The sequence below is a fragment of the Bipolaris sorokiniana genome (assembly GCF_000338995.1).
Source record: "Bipolaris sorokiniana ND90Pr unplaced genomic scaffold COCSAscaffold_15, whole genome shotgun sequence".
NCBI lineage: Eukaryota > Fungi > Ascomycota > Dothideomycetes > Pleosporales > Pleosporaceae > Bipolaris > Bipolaris sorokiniana.
In genome coordinates, this window is record NW_006911909.1 from 763,835 (window position 1) to 780,888 (window position 17,054).

Consider the following 17,054-nt stretch of genomic DNA (forward strand, 5'->3'; position numbering starts at 1 on the left):
ATCACCACGAAAACGCAAGCAAAAAAGCCTGCCTGCTTTTGGCAGTAAAAACGCTTACAAATGCAGACTACGTAGCTGGTTCCGATACGATTGCAAGATCTAATTATTACACCGGGTTGGCATCCCTACCAAGGCCGTGTCTATTCCTTCGAATGTGGTACGAGTATGCGTACGCGCATGTCTGTGCTCGTAAGCAGACAACGATTGGGCGGAATGGCGCGATACGTTAGTAGTAGCGCGAAAGTAAGATAAGATGATGGCGCAGCAACGGGGAACCAGTGAGAAAGAAGATGATGATGAGGTGAGATTTCAATCTCAAGAAAACACCAGGGATAAACATGTGTGTCTGTGTGTCTGTGTGTGCTGGAAAGTTTAAACACCCCATAGTATGAATCGTCACAGCTGCCTAAACTCAAATTTCTTTCAGGGTACAAGTGCATGCGTCGCGGTATTACCATAGCTCTCCTCTCCCCTCCATCCCTCTTCCTTGCAAAACGGGGCGATGTGTATACAGTAGTTTTGTTGCAACAACGTGCGCATTATGCATGGTCTTTTATTCCCCCAGTCGTTCGCATACCCTCTAAATATCACATCAGAGACTAGAAACAGCAACTGCCTTCGAAGGGGAGCGGCGATTTAGTTTTATTTGGCCCCAAAACACACCCGTTGTTATTACTACCACACCTCCTCCCCCCCTTCCCTTACATACCCTAGTGTCAAACCATGGCGCCAAAGCCCGTCTCCCCCCTCATCCCAACTTCTCAGGCAACCAGGCAAACCCATGAAACACTAGAGTACCCGGAGTCGCGCGGGTTCAGCAAACAAAGAGTGAACAAATGAGAAAAAAAAAAGGGGGGTGGAGCGAAGTGGACTGGGGGGAGAAACGGAGAGTGAGGGAAACCATTGTTTCAAACCCGTCACACATGTAATATTTGCTAAATTAGCAACCAACCCATTTGTTTACATTGATGTTTACTTGCAACACAACCTTTGATTCCCCGTTTTCCCTGGCAATTTTGTTTTTTCTATTTATTACTTTTGCGCCTGAGGCAAAAATACGAGAGATTCACATTGTCGCACGAGAGAAAGGGGAACCCGAGTCGTAATAGCAAGGAGAGAGTTACCTGTTTTCTTTTCTTTTTTGTGACAATTTGTCCCATGCCGTCCCGCGCACGCAGGGCCCGGGGCAAAAAAGAGAAAAAGGAAAGAGCTGAGCCGGGTCATTGTGGCTGGAGAGAGGGCCAGTGCAAATCCAAGTGTGTGTGTGTGTGCATAGTCCGACTGGGGGCCGGGAATGCAACGTCCGTCGGTCGTAGTAAGTGGCGCAGTATGGTAGCCAGTGGCTGTGCAGCGCAGTCACAGTTGCAACGTAAAGTACGGACCAACAAAAAGAAAAAGGACGTGCATCGTAATCGTCGGGCTTGTTCGTTTTGTTTTGCATTCCGGCAGTTTTCTGGTTCCTCTCGAGACCAAGACTAGACCAAGGAAAGAACGTACCTTACGAGTCAAGGATGCTTGCGCGTTAATACGATAGCTCAGATTCCTATTGTTAGGGGTGAGGTACACGTATTCACTCTTAGCTGGATTACGATGTTCGTTGGCGGAGACGCGGAGCCGTGTCATTGGCCATGTGCGTGACATTACAGAACCCAGATTGGGGGCAGTGCACCGGAGCTTGGAAGCCACGGCAGAAACAGGGAAATCACGATGTGCAAGTGCTGGAAATTTGTTTATGTTTTTTGGACAATGCATGCGTGCACGCAATCGTCATGTTGATTGATTGTTTTGTGGTATCTGAATTGTGCCTGAAGATGACGAGCATATGGGTATCTAAAGAAAGAGGTTTGAGCCCATACACCGGATCCCTAAAGCTGTGTACAAGAAAGTGAATGGATAATACATGGTCCCAGCATGCTTGGGGGTAAAGCCAAGGCATTGATTGGTAAACGAGTGACGAAGAAAAGAAGATGAGTCGTAACAAGGTCGTGCAAAGCGCTGACCCGGCCTGCGCTAGCTAGATTGTGAGAATCTTGGGTATATTGATCATGGCGAGAAGCGCCTCTAGGACAAGCTTAGGCAAGGCTCCAGTTGGCCTTGAGACGGGTGGTCTCGGTGATACCAAGAGCCTTCCATGCAGCGCGGGACAGGTCAATGTCGTAAAGGCCTTCGCAGCCAGGGCACAGGTCCATGATGGTGGCCTGGCAACTCTTGCCCTCGTACTCAATGTTGATCTTAGCACCGCACCATGGGTTGCTGGAGGCACCAGTCATGACATCGTAGGTGGAACCACCCTTGGCGTTCCATGCACCCTTGGCAATGGCGACAACCATCATGTCGTCGGTGAGGGGCTCACCGCAGGCACCTGCGGCACCGGTGTTGTCGTAGACGGTGATGTCGACATTCTGGTGGGTCTGGCCGCCAGAGGATGATGGCTCAGTGGTAGGGTACTTGGCAGGAGCTGGGGCAGGAGCTGGGGCTGGGGCAGGAGCGGGAGCTGGAGATGGGCTGGGAGTTGGGGCTGGAGCAGGAGCCGGAGTGTAGACCTCCTCAGGCTGAGGGGTTGGGGCAGGAGCTTGGGAAGGTGCTGGCTGAGGCTCAGGCTGAGGCTCGGGTTGAGGCTCTGGCTGAGGAGCTGGCTGGGGTTCCGGTTGAGGCTCAGGCTTGGGAGAAGGAGTTGGGCTTGGCTTGGGCTTCTCCTCGACCGGAGGAGTGTAGACTGGAGGAGCAGGAGCGCTAGGAGCAGGAGCAGGAGTGTAGGCCGGGAGGGCAGCTGGAGTGCTGGTGGGGACGGGCTTCTTCTGCTCGTAAAAGGCAGCAGGAGTAGAAGAGACGGCACTGGGAGTAGGCGTGGGCTCGTCACCGTAGACAGTGGTGTAGATGACGACGACCTCAGTGACAACCTCGGTCTTGTAGACGAGCGCGCGCTTGTCAACAGGGGCAGCAGCGGCAATGGAGCCGAAAAGGAGAGAAGCGAGGACAGTGGAAGCCTTCATGTTGATAATGGATATGAGAGTTGTTTGGTGGTGGGTGTTGTTTTTGGTGGTCCAAGGAGTTGGCGAGTAGTGTTTTGCAGTGAGAAGTTTCTCAGGGAATGGCTGAACTGGCTAGCAGTTTCAAGAGTGAGGTTGTCGCGTTGACAAGTCGAAGACAAAGTGTCTTGGAGAGAGAGTGGAATGAATGAAGGTAGAACAAAGCCTCAAGCCTGTAGAAAGAATGATACAGGAGGAGGGCGGGCGACTGAAATATAGAGAGCGTGGTGTGGGTTAGCGGAGGAGAGAGGTGAGGGAATGCAAGAGGGTGGGTAGGTGGGTTCGGTTGGGCCTTGACGCTAGCGCCGAGGCACGGCCCCTTTTGCAACGTGCCTGGCCCGCCTGCATCGCATCGCATCCTCCGCGCACGACGAGGCCGAGTGAATGTGGCGCTGCCATGCCGGCCCGGTCACTGGTCGAACGGCGTGTCCCTGGCGCGTTCAACAGTGCGCAGAGTCTGCAGCCGTCCACTTTTTTGCTTATATGCGCGTTCGTGTGCATGCGCCGTGTCAGACCGCAGGCGTGTCTACCCCCGCTGCGCAGATGCACCGTCTTTCTTTTCCGCTATGTGTTTCCTGTGCTGACAGTGCGTTCGTGTGCATGTACAGTAATTGAGGCTGCGCTGCAAATAGGGCACACAAGGCGCATGCTGGTTTCATGCGTCCGCAAACGGCAAGGGCGGGCGTCGGCGCGGCGGCCAATCAGAGCGCTGTTCCTGACGATCACTAGCGCCCGGGCCGTGGGTGGCCAGGGGCACAGCTGCCAGCTGAACCCGCTAAACGAAACACTCTCACCCAGCTGTACTCTCCTTCACCGGCTCCGTATACCGGCACACACACGTGTATCCTCTCGAGTCGCCGCTGCCGCCTGCGCTGGCGCACCACAGCAGCAACAGCAAAGACAGCTGCCACCATCCCGTGTGCACATCTCCCGCCTCCATTGGCCGCCTCTGCTCCGCCTGGAACCCGCTGTGCGCCTGTTTGTGCGCCGTGGCCCCCGACGGTCCAAGAATTCATCACGCCGCCAAGGTGACATCGACTGCTGCATGTCTTTTTTGCCGGAGTGTCATCGACGCTCGTCGTTCGCTCTTTGTGCTGCGAGCCCTGCCACTCCGCAGCTTGTGGCCTTCCCCGTCCCACTGCCATGCACTTGAAATGAATTGTGGGCCGCCTGTCCCTTGTTCCCCGTTCTGACTGGGTAGCTTTCGTCCCGCGCGCCAGCTATGCGCGAGAATTTTGACTTTTACCTTATCCACTTATCGATTGCGATAGGATAGCTATCCAGCTGCATCGGTCATACCACTGCATTGCCCATCTTACCCGACCGCGCGTCCTTACAGCTTCTCCGACCGCGACGACTAGACAACCACAATGTCGTCATAACCCGACCAACTTTCCTTCTACATCATGCGGTTCACGTAAAGGGCAAAAAACTACTCTAGTCCTACCCTCCAAGCTACTTGCCGAACAAAGCCGTGCAATGGTATGTACAATGCTCGGCACACGTCGTCCCAACATGTCATCTTCAAAGGGTTTCTTTTGTTCCATGGTTCACTACCCGACTTCCCAAACGCCTTACTCCGTCAGAATTTTCTCGCTTGCTCATCTCCACCTTGCTCTTACTACACTTAGCCTATCTCCCGTCATAGCTGCGTACATACAAGCCTCTTACGTTGAGAAACCCCCATGTCCAACAAAATCCGCCACGGTCTAGAATCATCCGGTTCCCCTCACCCCTTCTAGCCTGAACCTCATCTTTTCGTCATGTTGCATCTTGGTACACTAGACGCCATCGAAGGCTTCTGCCGAACAATGCACTCGTAGTTTTTTTTCCCCTTTCCAAGATCCCGCAAACGGCTCAACTCTGGGTCAGGGTGTCATGCACACCATGTTTCCTTCTCCGGCACTTTTGTTTGACTCTTTCCTAGTGCAAACTCACTTTTGTGGTACGTAACAAAACTTAGTGTATGTAGTTTACCATACGTGCTCTAGACACTCTACAAATCAATACATCAGAAGGCGTGGAGCACTCATCAGCACGCTTAACATCATCATCTCCACACACGCACGTCCTACCACAACTATCATCTCCACCCACCTAGAAAAATGAAAAAAAAATGAAAATTCGGCACCGGGGAAGGACGGGTATGCGAACATTACCCCGCGACCTAGCCGTTCCTTTCTTTTCTCTTCTCGTCTTTTCTTCTGGCTGTTTGCGGAGATTGCCCCAAAATGAATCCGCTGCAAACACAAAAGAAGAACAAAGGATGTTCGTTTCTCTCTCACACACACACGCCACTGACGGATCACGACTTGGAAACATTATCCGTGTCGGAAACAATGCCTCAGGCACCGAAGTGTAGCATGTGCATGTGTGTTTGTGCATGCACTTGATGATCTCTTTGCCTCACCCCAAAAAATTACCTAATGCGGCGTGTTGAGAGGTCTGTTGTGCTTAGTCCATTCAAATGTATCCACCCGGGTAAACATGCTCATCAGTCTCCGTCATATGCTACTTTTCTTTTACATACGTCTTTTTGACGAGGTTTTTTGCTTTTTCGCCTTCACATGCAGGGCTCGTTCGCTACGCCTTGTTGCTGCCTCGTGGCATGTTCCGTTGTTTGGGCTCTACTCTTTGGGGCAGTTGGGTTGCTTGGTGCTGACTACTTCCTCTCGTGGCTAAGGTTGCTTTTTTCTATTTCTCTCTTTCGGAGTTCGAACGGCTGAGGAGATGAAATGACGATTTGCAATGACTTTTCTTCTTCTTTTTTGTCTTTCCAGGTTGATATGGTGAGAAAGTATCGATTGGCTAGTTAGTTAGTTGTGGAATGGTATGGATATTTTCTTGCTTTCTCTTATGCGAGATGAAGAGACGAACAGTATATTTTGCCATCCCAGTCCTGATGTTGTTGAAACAATCTTCCTTCTCTACTCCCCTGGACTCATCTGTAGCTCGTTGAATACTCTGACACGAATTATACCCAACGGATACCAGAAGTCGAAAACTCTAATATAATATGTAAGTATGGATCTTCTCTGCTATCTCATAATTTTAGCAATGCGAGGGTCTCATAGGAGATGGAACGAGGTTCAAATAGAGTAAAAGAAAAGCGGGCAGGAGGCTTGATGCTATATGATGAGACGATTGGCATGTATTGACTCTGATGTTGCTACTGACGCTTTTGGTAGATACTATTTGTATCTTCCTCGTGTCTCTTGCTGGTTTGATACAATGATTGTCTATTATGTGCTCGATGTTGAAATACAGGCTTTGGGGAAGTATAGTTTAATTGGCATACATTCTAGCGGCCGTATGAATAATATATCCTGTATGTTCCTTCCCTCACTGCTGTTGCGATCCTGAGTGCTTTCGCCACCTTTTCCTCCAACCCAGCCTCAATATAACAGTCTGTTAACAGATTCACCACGTCTTGATGTTTCTTGACTACCGCATGATCGAGCGCGGTTCTCTTGTCACAATCTTCAGCCCCCACGTCGAATTTGCCTCCACGTTCTACCAATGCTTTGCATAGTTCAATAGATCCGTTCGCAGCAGCGCGATGCAACGGAATAGTCCCATAAATTGTAGCAAGTCCCAGGTCCGGGCCTGCTTCCAATACCTTCTGCATGAAATCGACCAAATCCTCATCCTCTTCAAACTGGCATAATATGTACAGTGGTGTTCTCCCAAGTATGTCTTGACTATTCCATACGCTGACATCATCCCATAAGTGTTCAGCCTGTTTCAAAATAAATGAAAGATCTTCATAATCCTCAAAAGCGCCATCGAGCATACGATGGAGGGCTGTCCTTTTCAAGCAGTCAAAATCTCCTGTACGCAATATCAGTATCTTCCAATCCCACCAAATCATCGAGTCATGATGGTAAAGTCCGATAGCTCTACTCCGCTGAGCAAGTTCAGAACAGCCCAAAGACTCAAATACCACTCCGATTTTCTGTGGTACTTCAGTTAACAACGTGGTATACATTTGGATCTCTTCTTCCAGTTTGTCCTTGTTGAGCTCAGGGCCATGGTAGTCGATCAGGTGTTCCTTGAACACGAAATTTCTGCATAAATCTACAGAATCGCTAAGCCCATAAATTGCTGTTACGTTATCGGTTTTCTCGCAAAAAGGGCAGACGTCAGCCATATAGAGGGAATCCGTAGCGAGAATAAGACTGATAAGCGAAGAGCGGGTCGGAAGGGTTTTCGGGAACTGTTTCTCAGTCGAAAGTCTTGTCAAGCATAGGAGAATTGCTTTAACGTAGATGGTGCTGACAAATAATCTAAAATCTACAACCGAACTTTTGTAAGTGTGCCAAGAAGGCCGTCCAAAGAATAATTTCATAGCTTTGTCAAGTTTATTGAGCTGCTCTTCAGCCCTTTTCATCATTTGGTAGTAGCTTACGAGAAGAGCACTGTGAACGTCTCAATCTTGCTGGTCTTGTTTCACAAAACTTAGGGGACATCAACATACATTTGGTCAAAGCTGATTTCTAAGCCACCCGAGTTGATTGGTGGGGAAATTTTGTCGTGAGTTGGCAGTGAAGACTTAGATGGAAGCTTCCTAGGGCGTGTCACACGGGTTCCTTCTGAGCAAAGAAGCCCCTTTTCAGTACAGCGGTTGCATTTTCCCGAAATTTGCCGGATACACTGATTTTTGACTGTTAGTACGAGTTTGGAAAACTTGCATCGAATTGTTTTTACGTGGTCATTGATATGAGAGTTGCACACCAGGAATCCAATTATGTATACGCGCAATCACTTACAGCCTTTTTGTCATATCGACACCTTTGGCACTTGGTCATGTTCAGCTTGCGTTTTTTGCGCTCTGAAATCGATGACGACTGCGGCTCTTTCAGATGTTCTCGATGTGGTTCCACTTGGTTTTCCTGTTCATGGTCTCGTTCATGTTGTACCTGGCCTCGCAACTCTTGCTCATTGTGTCCATCCACGTCGCGAACCTGATCCAGACTCAAGAGAGTAGGCTGGATTCTTCCGAGAGAGTTGCTTGGCCCTTCATATGTGCTTTTGTGAGAACTCAAATCGTGACCATGGCACACAAATTCATTGACTGGACATGCTTCACATGTTCCATGACTACAGTTCAAGCACAAGGCAGGGAGGTAAGCCGTGGTAAATAACATATTACATCCACAACATATCCTACTGGGGGTGCGGAGGGTACGTTCTGCTTGATGGAAGCGACTTGCTGGCCCGTCATTCCGTTCGTTGGTGTTCATGGACATGATTGAACTTGGGATATTCTTCGAAGTGGAAGCGGCGGGCAATTCGAGAAAAGGAGTACAGATGGAGGAAGTTCGTGAACGAAGAAAATTGACTGTGATGGACTGATCAACCTGGTGGAAGAGAGAAAGGGAACTTGAGATAGGGGTCGCGTCTTTTGTATATATGTGGATATCCGCTCGGTTTGGAAGTCACTATCCAGGTGCGACAAAGTGCGAAAAGAGCACCTAATAACCTTTGTGACAAAGTGCGATACTGAGGAGCAGCACATACCCGTGCTGAGCTGGCAATATCAGCTCATGCAAGCCACAACATGGCTGTGAACTTGGCCTATCCGCAGCATGGGCTACCATTGGCTGTCGCACTTTATCGCAATTGCAAGCAGCCGGGGGGATGCATATCACTCTATGCGGTATGATTGCAGAATGGTGAATCGGGCCCCCCTCAATACTGCCCATCACTTACCTCAACCTCCTTCATTGGTGGTCGCACATTGTCGCAGTCACGGGTTGAAGGTATATCTTAGTGTGGTATTGTGTTCCTAGCTTTACCATCGGTCATCGGATATTGTCGCACCTTTCCAGTGCCGACTGTGGGTGTCACGTGGGGAAACCTGGATCAACTCCATCGCCTCATTCGTTGTCGCATCTCATCGCACTTCGATTCACACCAAGTATGGCCAACGCCATACCGGTAGACGAGCAATGCGCCTTGTGGGTCCATTCTTTGCCTTCTGGAGCAGAGGCAGACAGGTACCCGTTTGCATCGCACTGAGTTGCATCGCACTGAGTCGCATCTTTGAAGATGCGATACTAACAGGGCAGAGTTAACTTGCCTCTGTAATGGACATAAAGATGACCCTAAGCCTCGTACCCTCAACTCCTTCCTCTCAACCAAGTTCCGATTGATCACTCGTAAACATCCATTCCATTTCATTTTGAGTTTCTTCTCGCAAGCGTACCCTAGGACACAAGTCGAGCCCCATCCTGCTCGATTTATCAAAACCATCATCCGCCACGCCCGCCATGAATACAAAGACGTCAACAGTGACCCCCACATCGTACATGAACGTCTCAAACACAGCCATGGCCTCTTCAGCAAATGAGGCAATTGTCAACAATGAGAATACCGAGTCGCTTAGTGTGACGATAAGCTTTGGTGTACTGGGCTTGGTTGTGGCGATGGCAGGTATATTGATAGCTGCCCTACAGCTTCGGCGCATGTCACGCTCAAAAAGAACGGTTGAAGTGTACGAGCTTCCGTGTAAGATTGGATGTACCGAGTCCTGGGGCGCAAAGCTGACCAATCTCTAGGAAGAGCGCTTGAAAGACCCGAAAGGTAGACAAGGTATCTGGACTGACATGCATAGGCGAGTGAGCATTTGGCTGCCTAGTTAGGCAGGATACAATACGATATAGAGTATAATGGTATAAGTGACAGGGTTCAGTCAAGGCCTCAGGGCCTCTAAACGCCGATGAAGAGAAAGAGATAAATATACAACACCTGCTATGGGTGCGTAAATATACTGTGTAACTAATGTCATTAGTAGTCTGGTCATCGGATGCTTTTTTGATAGAATAGAATTTGGTTAATATAAAGCACAAGACTGTCTTTCTGTGTCAGCGCCTTCTTTCTCGGTGCATTTCCTAGCGAAGGGTACGAGAATAAAGACCATGCATCGTATAGCCAACGGGTCTGGACCTTCAGACGGTAGCGATCTGAAACCAGACAGAGATGAGGATCTTCGATGTACATGACAAAAGGCAGTCGAGAGTGGTCGCTGTTGGCACGGACGGGGATTAGTGCATCGTCGAGCAATCGTACTACCTAGCCGTTGGAACATCGCACATGGTGCAGCGTGGATGGGAGAGCCGGAAGCTCTGGCGGCGAGTAAGGAGCCAGATGGGTAGGGCTGAGAGTGGAGGTTTCTTGGGCGTGGGCATGTGTCGATCATCTTCTATGAACTTCCTAGCTGCCGTAATACAAGCCTTGGCACCGGGCAGCACGCGGCTTTACTGTGCATCCAGGTTTCGTCATCTTCTGTCAGGCAAGCACAATCCCGTGGACCCCTCCCCAGCCACCGCGTCTGCCTTCTTCTCTCTGCGACGAGTGCTGTCGCGCCCATCTTCTCCGTTACCTCGAAGGCTGTGTATATACACGGCGCGCCCGTGACCACGTTCCGTAGCCGTTTTGTAGGCACCCTGAGCACATACTTACATACGCCCGCCGCAGTTGTTCATCTATCCTGCGCGCTGACCACACTTCCACGGATAACAGTCCCCTTCATTCTCGCACCCACATCTAAGTCTCGCGCCAAGGGACTTGCTATTACTTGCATTGCCTACTACTTGTGGCTTGCTGCACTGAGCACCACCACTGAGCCCGTGCTTCGTTTCACCTCTTTGTAAACACTACGACTGGTGGCTCCCACTCCCAACTCGATACACTCGCGCGACTCCCGGTGCCAGACAGCACCCTCATCGTCATCCTACATAATGTCTCTCACCGACTCCGAGTTGGAGCTGGTCAGCTCTGAGCTGCGGGGTAACAGCGACGACATTCCAGAAGAGCCCGACATGATACTCTCATCCGACGCCGATAACGCCGAGTCGTTCGTTCCACCACCGCGCATTGCGGCGCGCTTCTATCGGCACTCAGCGAACCGCCGCAAGTCGTCTGCGACGTCGTCGCGCCGCAACTCGATATCCTCGACACATTCACACACATCGAATCGATCGTTCCGCAACAGCTGCCAAAGCCACCAGGTAGCCCAGCACCTTCGCCGCGCTTCCATACTCGAAGACCGGAAGGCAAGATTGGCAGATCGGGCAGCACATGCCGAGCAGGTCAGACTGCGTGCTGCCCTGGCCAAGGCCGCCCCGCGTGGCTCAAACAGTGAAGAGCGAGCCCTTGCAGCAAAACAAGCCCGCGAGAAGCATCTCGCCCAAGTTGCTGCCTCCTGTGCCGAAGAGGTTAGAAGAGCCAAGAAGATTGCTGAAGACATGAAAGAGCGCAAGGCCGCTGAGGAGCGTAGATATCGTATAGAAATGGAGGAGAAGTTGGCAGAGGCTGAAAAGAGAAGATTGGAATACAAACGCAATCCCCGACGACCGAGAACTGCCAGTTCACCTCCGGCCAGCCTCAAACCACGCACCCAGCGTCCCGTTTTATCCACCGAAGATGCAGCCAAAAGAATTCAAGTGGCCTGGAGAAGCAAGGTTAGGCGTGACATTGTCAGAGAATGGCTGAAACTTGGTCTGTCCATCGAGATGGTTCAGGAGACTAGTTTCGACGTCATCACAGGCATGCTCGCAGACGAGAAGCTGTTGAAGACGACTGATAGGATCATGACCTTGTTTGTGCTACTCCCAGATGCAGATCCAGCCCCCCGTAGCGCCGCTGTTAGGACCTTCCTCTCTTCATATCTTATCCTGGGACACCCCACCCATGTCTTCAGCCGAGATGGTGACCAGGAACAGGATCTGATTACCAAAGCCAAGGACCTCGTCATCAGCTTTGAGTCTGCTTTGACCAAACTGACAAAGCTCAATGCCTACACTCCATCGCCCACACGCACAGAAACTGTTTTGCTAGCCCACAGCGCATTCGTTGCTGCTTTCAACGATTGGAAATCTCGTGATTCGTCGGCGCTTGTTGAAACCATGGTTGCCTCGTTTGTCAGCCTGGACGAGATATGGCAAAGCGTCAAGGATGCGACGGTCGATGAAGTCGCCAATGAGTACAGAAACGGCATTCGGGACAATCAAGCTATATTGCTTAGCAAGATCAAGAAGCTGGCCGGCCCCGACAAAGCCCTTATGCTGATCAGGAAGGCTATACGCGAAAGCCGAAGGTCGAAGCCAAAGAAGAGGCCCGCAGGTGATACAGTTCGACCACGTGTGGCCGGCGAGTCCACACCAGACTCTCCCCTATCAGCCGAAAGCGCTGCCAAACAGGCAGAGGCTGCTTCTGAATTGGCGGCTTCCGGGCAGGCTAAGCCTGAAGACCCCACTACGCAGGGTCACCAAGCCCAGTCGCTATCCAAGGTCTTTACAGTGGTACCCGACAACCGCATACTGGTTCACGAGTTGTCAATTGACAAGGAGTACCGCATCGATCCTTCACCGACTGCTGACCTGCGCGACGCTCTCAATCGTGAACTGTGTGACGCAATGCGACGGGGATTTGAGGAGGGCGATAGTGCAAACTGGACCACTGCTATGGCGGAAAACATACGCGGCAAGCTGTTACGGCTGCTGAAGCCTGGCAACTCTATGCACACCCTCATTTCCGAGACCCTTGATCCAGAGCATGTCAACCGGCAATGCAGCCAAGGTGTCTTCTCATACGGCAAATTCTTCAACTTTATTGCCAGCATCCTGCCCAAGCTATGTGCACCGTTCCGAGACACTGAGGTTCAAGCGCTTGCTGAAGAACTAAAGGAGGAGGGAGACCTGTCGAGCATGATTGAGAAGTTGTTCAAGATCCTTCACATCATCGACCTGCTCTCACTAGACTACTCAAACTTCCTATTGATGAATGCCGCTCCTACACTGATCAAGGAGGCTGTTGGCTACGAACAACGCATGTTCACGCAGGATCTCGAGGAAAATAAGATCACTCTTGACCGCACACGCCGCTGGTGGCGCAGTGCAGCAGTCAACATGCACACCGAGGCTGATCGCCGTGACCCGTGGAGCCAGGCCAATCCCCTCAATCGACCCACTGCGCACAAAATATATGCCCGTGGTTTGGTCGATCTGGCAATCGCAACTCCACCTCTTCGGGAGTCTGAGCTACCAGAGACACTCGAACTGGACCGAGCCCGGATTGCCCGGATCCGCGAGGACGCGCTTCGTATTACGACTATTGGAGGAATCCTCCTTACAGCTAAGAATCTACTTAAACGGGATGTGCGGTCACAGTGGAAATCCGAAGCTAATAAGATGTGGCTGGTGCTCAAGGAAAACGGCTACATGTCTGACGCTTCGACGCCGGGTAAAATCTCATCCCTCCTCGAGTCATCGCGCAACATGCCCCCCTCGACACGCTCGCAGCTCTCGTCGACCATCACAAGGCTCCTCACGCAAGCCGAGGCCGGCAAACTTTCCGACCCCGTGCTAAAGGTCCTTTTCCAGCGCCTCAAGACGCACATTTTCAACCGCGTTAGCGCTAGTAGTTCGGGCGAGCGAGTCAGAGCTGCGAGTACGGCGACCGAAGGTCTCGCGACCACGGGTTTACCGGAGTTTGTGTCTCAAGTGGCGGATATTTGCGAGCAGCTGAGCAAAGTGGGCGAGGTCGATCGCAAGTGCCATGGCAAGTGGTACGAAGAGATTGCAGAGGAGATGGAGAGGTTGGGGGTGGAAGGGGGTGAGGAGCTTGTGCGCTCGCGGAGCGTGGAGAGTTCTGGTGCTGCGTCTTCGTCTTCGTCTTCTTCGTCTTCGGTGTGAGACGTGAGATGTGAGACGGAGGACGTTTTTTCTTGGAAAGGTGGAAGGGGATTAATGGGATGATGTGGGGATTTGGCGTTTCGTCTTTTCTCTCCTTCTGTCTCTTTTCCGAGTCTTTCAAGGGGCATTCTTTTTCTCTCTTTCGCTCTCGGGATGGATGGGGGTTCTATGCTGTTCTCTTGTTCATGCCACTTTTTTTGTCGTTGTTTACTTGCGAGGCGCTGCAGGTGTTTTTTCTTCTTTTTCTTCTTCCTATCTCTCTCTCTCTCTATCTCCATTCTTTGGCTTTCATCAAGTCTAGACCATGATTCTTTTCTTTTCTTTTTGATTTCTTTCACTCATGAGTAATATACCAAGGTCGGGACACGGGATGCTTTTGTTTGTATCTTTTGTTTTCTTGGTATTTTTGCTGTTTGGAGCGGAAGCGAGTCACATTTATACGTATACCAAATCTTTTCCCATCTCATTCTGCCTGCTGGCGTAGATTTGTGTTGTTCTTGCTTTTCTTCACCTGTCACTTGATTCAGATTTGTGTGATGATGGGTTTCGAGGCCTGTGTTTCAATGTTAAGATAGTGGCGCAGCGCAAGGTTAGTGACGTGAATGAGAGTAAGTTCAAGTTAGACTGTCTTGTTCTGTCTAGATTGTATGAGAAGAGGGTAATAGAGCGGCTCATGTATAGACAGTCAGTTAGGTCAGTCGGCCGAGTGCAATTGCTGTGTATGTGTAGGCATCGACTCGTCGTGCGCATAGTTTTGTTTCAACGCCAGTCATAATAGCCCACTTGTTGTCATTTCCTTCTGATGGAAAGACCCGTGTATAGATCAGACAATGCATAGATCGAGATATCATGTGCTCAGAGACTCAGAGGGTTCGGAACATTATGGATGAGCGCAGTAATCGAATAACATTATCAATGAAAAGGGATGTACTTCTTTCTTTTTGAGCGAGTGAATTTGTATACGTTTTTTTGTCTGCTGCATGGAAATATGATACATAGATATCGTCATATCATAGAGTATTCATTGGTCTTTTGTGAAGATCGTGCCACATCTGAAAGAAGTAGAGATTGTCCATTTTGTTGGATGTGCAGCAATCGGCGCTTTTCTTATTTCATTTTTCCTCCAGTCATGGACGAGTTATGTCTGTGCGTTGTTTCTTTGTAGCAGGGGATCGCAAGGCGAGAACTAGTACCGAAGCAATAGGTTTCACTGAGCTGTTTGGGGATGTGCGTTGTCTTGTTCATCTGTACCACGGGCAGTGGACGAAGAGAGCCACGTGCATAGCAACATTCTCCAATCAACCGAGTGGGTAGTATCAAAGATTTTGTTTGGGATGAGAATCGCCTACTGCCGGTGGGCCTGAAGCGCCCGGAGGCCGACGTATGCCAAAGGTTGCTTTTCTTGCTTCATCGATCCGGCCCTTTGCAAGACTGATACCAGGGACGACCCAGTCTCCACAGCTGCATTGCATGCCCTGCCAGGCATACTTGCCTACATTGGTGTGGCACTTTGGGCACTCCAGACGACCGTCTAACTTGCCTTGTTCGAGCTCAGGTCGCATCCATGACAAGGGATCAAGGAAGTAATGGGCACATTTGGCCGAAGTAGGGACCTCGGCCTCGTCGTCTTTTGCAGTGAAAGAGGATCCATGTGATAGTAGATATTGCGAGGTTGCCAACGCGCGCCTAAAACAAGGTAAGCGCAGGGCAGGAGAGTGGTGGCGGTAAGAGAATATAGGGTGGCATTAAAGCCTTATCGTACGGCCCCACTTACCTGCATTTGCGACACCTTAATTCAAAGGCTGCAGCCTCATCAGCAACATGTTCATCTTCAAAGCGGATCTTGTCGGCGTCTGGCGCTTGACCACACGCGCGGCTCAACTCAATTTCGCGCTGATAGACCCATCGTTGGTAGGCCGGGGTACTTTCGATGTCGGGTGGAGTGTGCATCTGAGCGTAGAGGTTGAGCTGGTCCATGAAACCTGGGTTGGGCTCGCAGATGGACCGGGCTTGCCGAACGTGGGACAAGGCTTCGGAAGGGCTGATGTTGTGCTGCTGCATCAAATATGCGATGACAACGGTAGCCGATCGTGACTTGCCCATGGCACTAAGGAAGAAGGAGTGGTTGGCATATTGCTACGAGTAACGGGGAATGGAATCGAACGAGTGGCAAGGAAGCGGTGTGGAATTGGGGAAAGAATGGCCGAAAGGGTAATGCAGGCAGTTGCAAAGAGGAAAAGAAAAGGCGGGCTTTGCAGTCAAAGGATGCAGGACGCGACGCAGGTTGGAGGGGGGGGGGAATAACTGCACTTGCACTGTGGTGCATTGCTCCCAGCGACAGGGCACTGGAGCCGGCGGGTGTGGTGAAGATGGCAAAACTGCCAAGCAAGGCAGTCGGGGGCGGCGATCCAGGGTCGTGTGGGTGCACGAGGCTTCAGCTCAGCAAGGGTGTTGACTTACCAGTGCACTAGGACGCCACCACCTGCGTCGAGGCCGTCGCGAATGAAGCGATTCGTGGCCGGGAAATGTTGGAGGAGGTTCTCGTCGTCGACATCGTCGACCTCGACCACCATGTGCTTGAAGGGGGCAAACAGGGCGTCGTCGAGGGGCGTGCGCAGGACGGACAGGACGTGGGTGATGTTTGCCTGCTCGAGGGCCTCACGCCGCCGCAGCGTAAAGATGCTACCTCAATGGTCAGACAACTGGACAGTGGGCCGGCAAGGCGGCGGCGGCGGCGGCGGCGGCGGCAGCGGCAGTGGCAGCGGCAACGACAACGACAAAGACGACGACGACGACGATGCAGCATGGCCTTGCAAAGAGGGAGGGGTAATTCGAAACCACAGCGGGCGTCAACATTACGTACCCGCCAATGTACAGATTGAGGTTTCCGGGAACTCTGTCGAGGAGGGCCATTATGGCAGCTCTCAGAGGGGAGAGACCCGAAAATAGTCGGAGACCTAAAAGGAGGGGCGCGAAGATCAAGGGCTTGGGGGACGAAACGCAAGCTGGTGAAGGTGTGCAAGTGAGGGTCTAATTTTCACCGAGGCTTCGTGATGGCGCACACCCGCCCAAATTGCGGACCCGTAGTCTCTGGCGCCCAAGGCCGTATCGTGGTGCCCAGGTGATTACGCTGCTGCACCATGGGGCGGCAGCAATCGTCGGAGATTTTTGCAGGCATGGGGTTGGTGGGCTGGGGTCACGGAGGTGGATGTGATGTGTGGTTGATGTGTGTAGAGAGAGAGATACTAGAGGGGTGGATGTACATGTCATCCCAGCCAAGGCCATGGAAGAAGCCGGCGACCAAGACGACTACGCCTACGACTAAGAC

General features: G+C 51.3%; 5 protein-coding genes across 5 annotated transcripts; 2 read left to right on the forward strand and 3 right to left on the reverse strand.

Moving 5' to 3' along the window:
• Positions 1-1,716: 1,716 nt before the first annotated feature.
• Positions 1,717-3,280, reverse strand: COCSADRAFT_40535 (uncharacterized protein). Its single transcript, XM_007705922.1, has one exon. It carries the CDS (start codon positions 2,991-2,993, stop codon positions 2,073-2,075), a length of 921 nt encoding a protein of 306 aa, XP_007704112.1. The 5' UTR covers positions 2,994-3,280; the 3' UTR covers positions 1,717-2,072.
• A 2,939-nt stretch (positions 3,281-6,219) lies between these two features.
• On the reverse strand, positions 6,220-8,459 carry COCSADRAFT_248765 (uncharacterized protein). Its single transcript, XM_007706136.1, has 3 exons — positions 7,799-8,459; positions 7,507-7,682; positions 6,220-7,447 (listed from the first exon to the last, which is right to left on the reverse strand). Exons 1-3 carry the CDS (start codon positions 8,276-8,278, stop codon positions 6,331-6,333), a joined length of 1,773 nt encoding a protein of 590 aa, XP_007704326.1. The 5' UTR covers positions 8,279-8,459; the 3' UTR covers positions 6,220-6,330.
• Positions 8,460-10,185: 1,726 nt separating this feature from the next.
• On the forward strand, positions 10,186-10,625 carry COCSADRAFT_248813 (uncharacterized protein). Its single transcript, XM_007706137.1, has one exon. The coding sequence runs from the start codon at positions 10,218-10,220 to the stop codon at positions 10,446-10,448; it is 231 nt and encodes a 76-aa protein (XP_007704327.1). The 5' UTR covers positions 10,186-10,217; the 3' UTR covers positions 10,449-10,625.
• Positions 10,611-13,980, forward strand: COCSADRAFT_248785 (uncharacterized protein). Its single transcript, XM_007706138.1, has one exon. It carries the CDS (start codon positions 10,772-10,774, stop codon positions 13,724-13,726), a length of 2,955 nt encoding a protein of 984 aa, XP_007704328.1. The 5' UTR covers positions 10,611-10,771; the 3' UTR covers positions 13,727-13,980.
• A 676-nt stretch (positions 13,981-14,656) lies between these two features.
• COCSADRAFT_40541 (uncharacterized protein) lies at positions 14,657-17,052 on the reverse strand. The gene is made up of 4 exons (XM_007705923.1): positions 16,590-17,052; positions 16,187-16,408; positions 15,501-15,833; positions 14,657-15,412 (listed from the first exon to the last, which is right to left on the reverse strand). Exons 1-4 carry the CDS (start codon positions 16,637-16,639, stop codon positions 15,043-15,045), a joined length of 975 nt encoding a protein of 324 aa, XP_007704113.1. The 5' UTR covers positions 16,640-17,052; the 3' UTR covers positions 14,657-15,042.
• Positions 17,053-17,054: the final 2 nt, after the last annotated feature.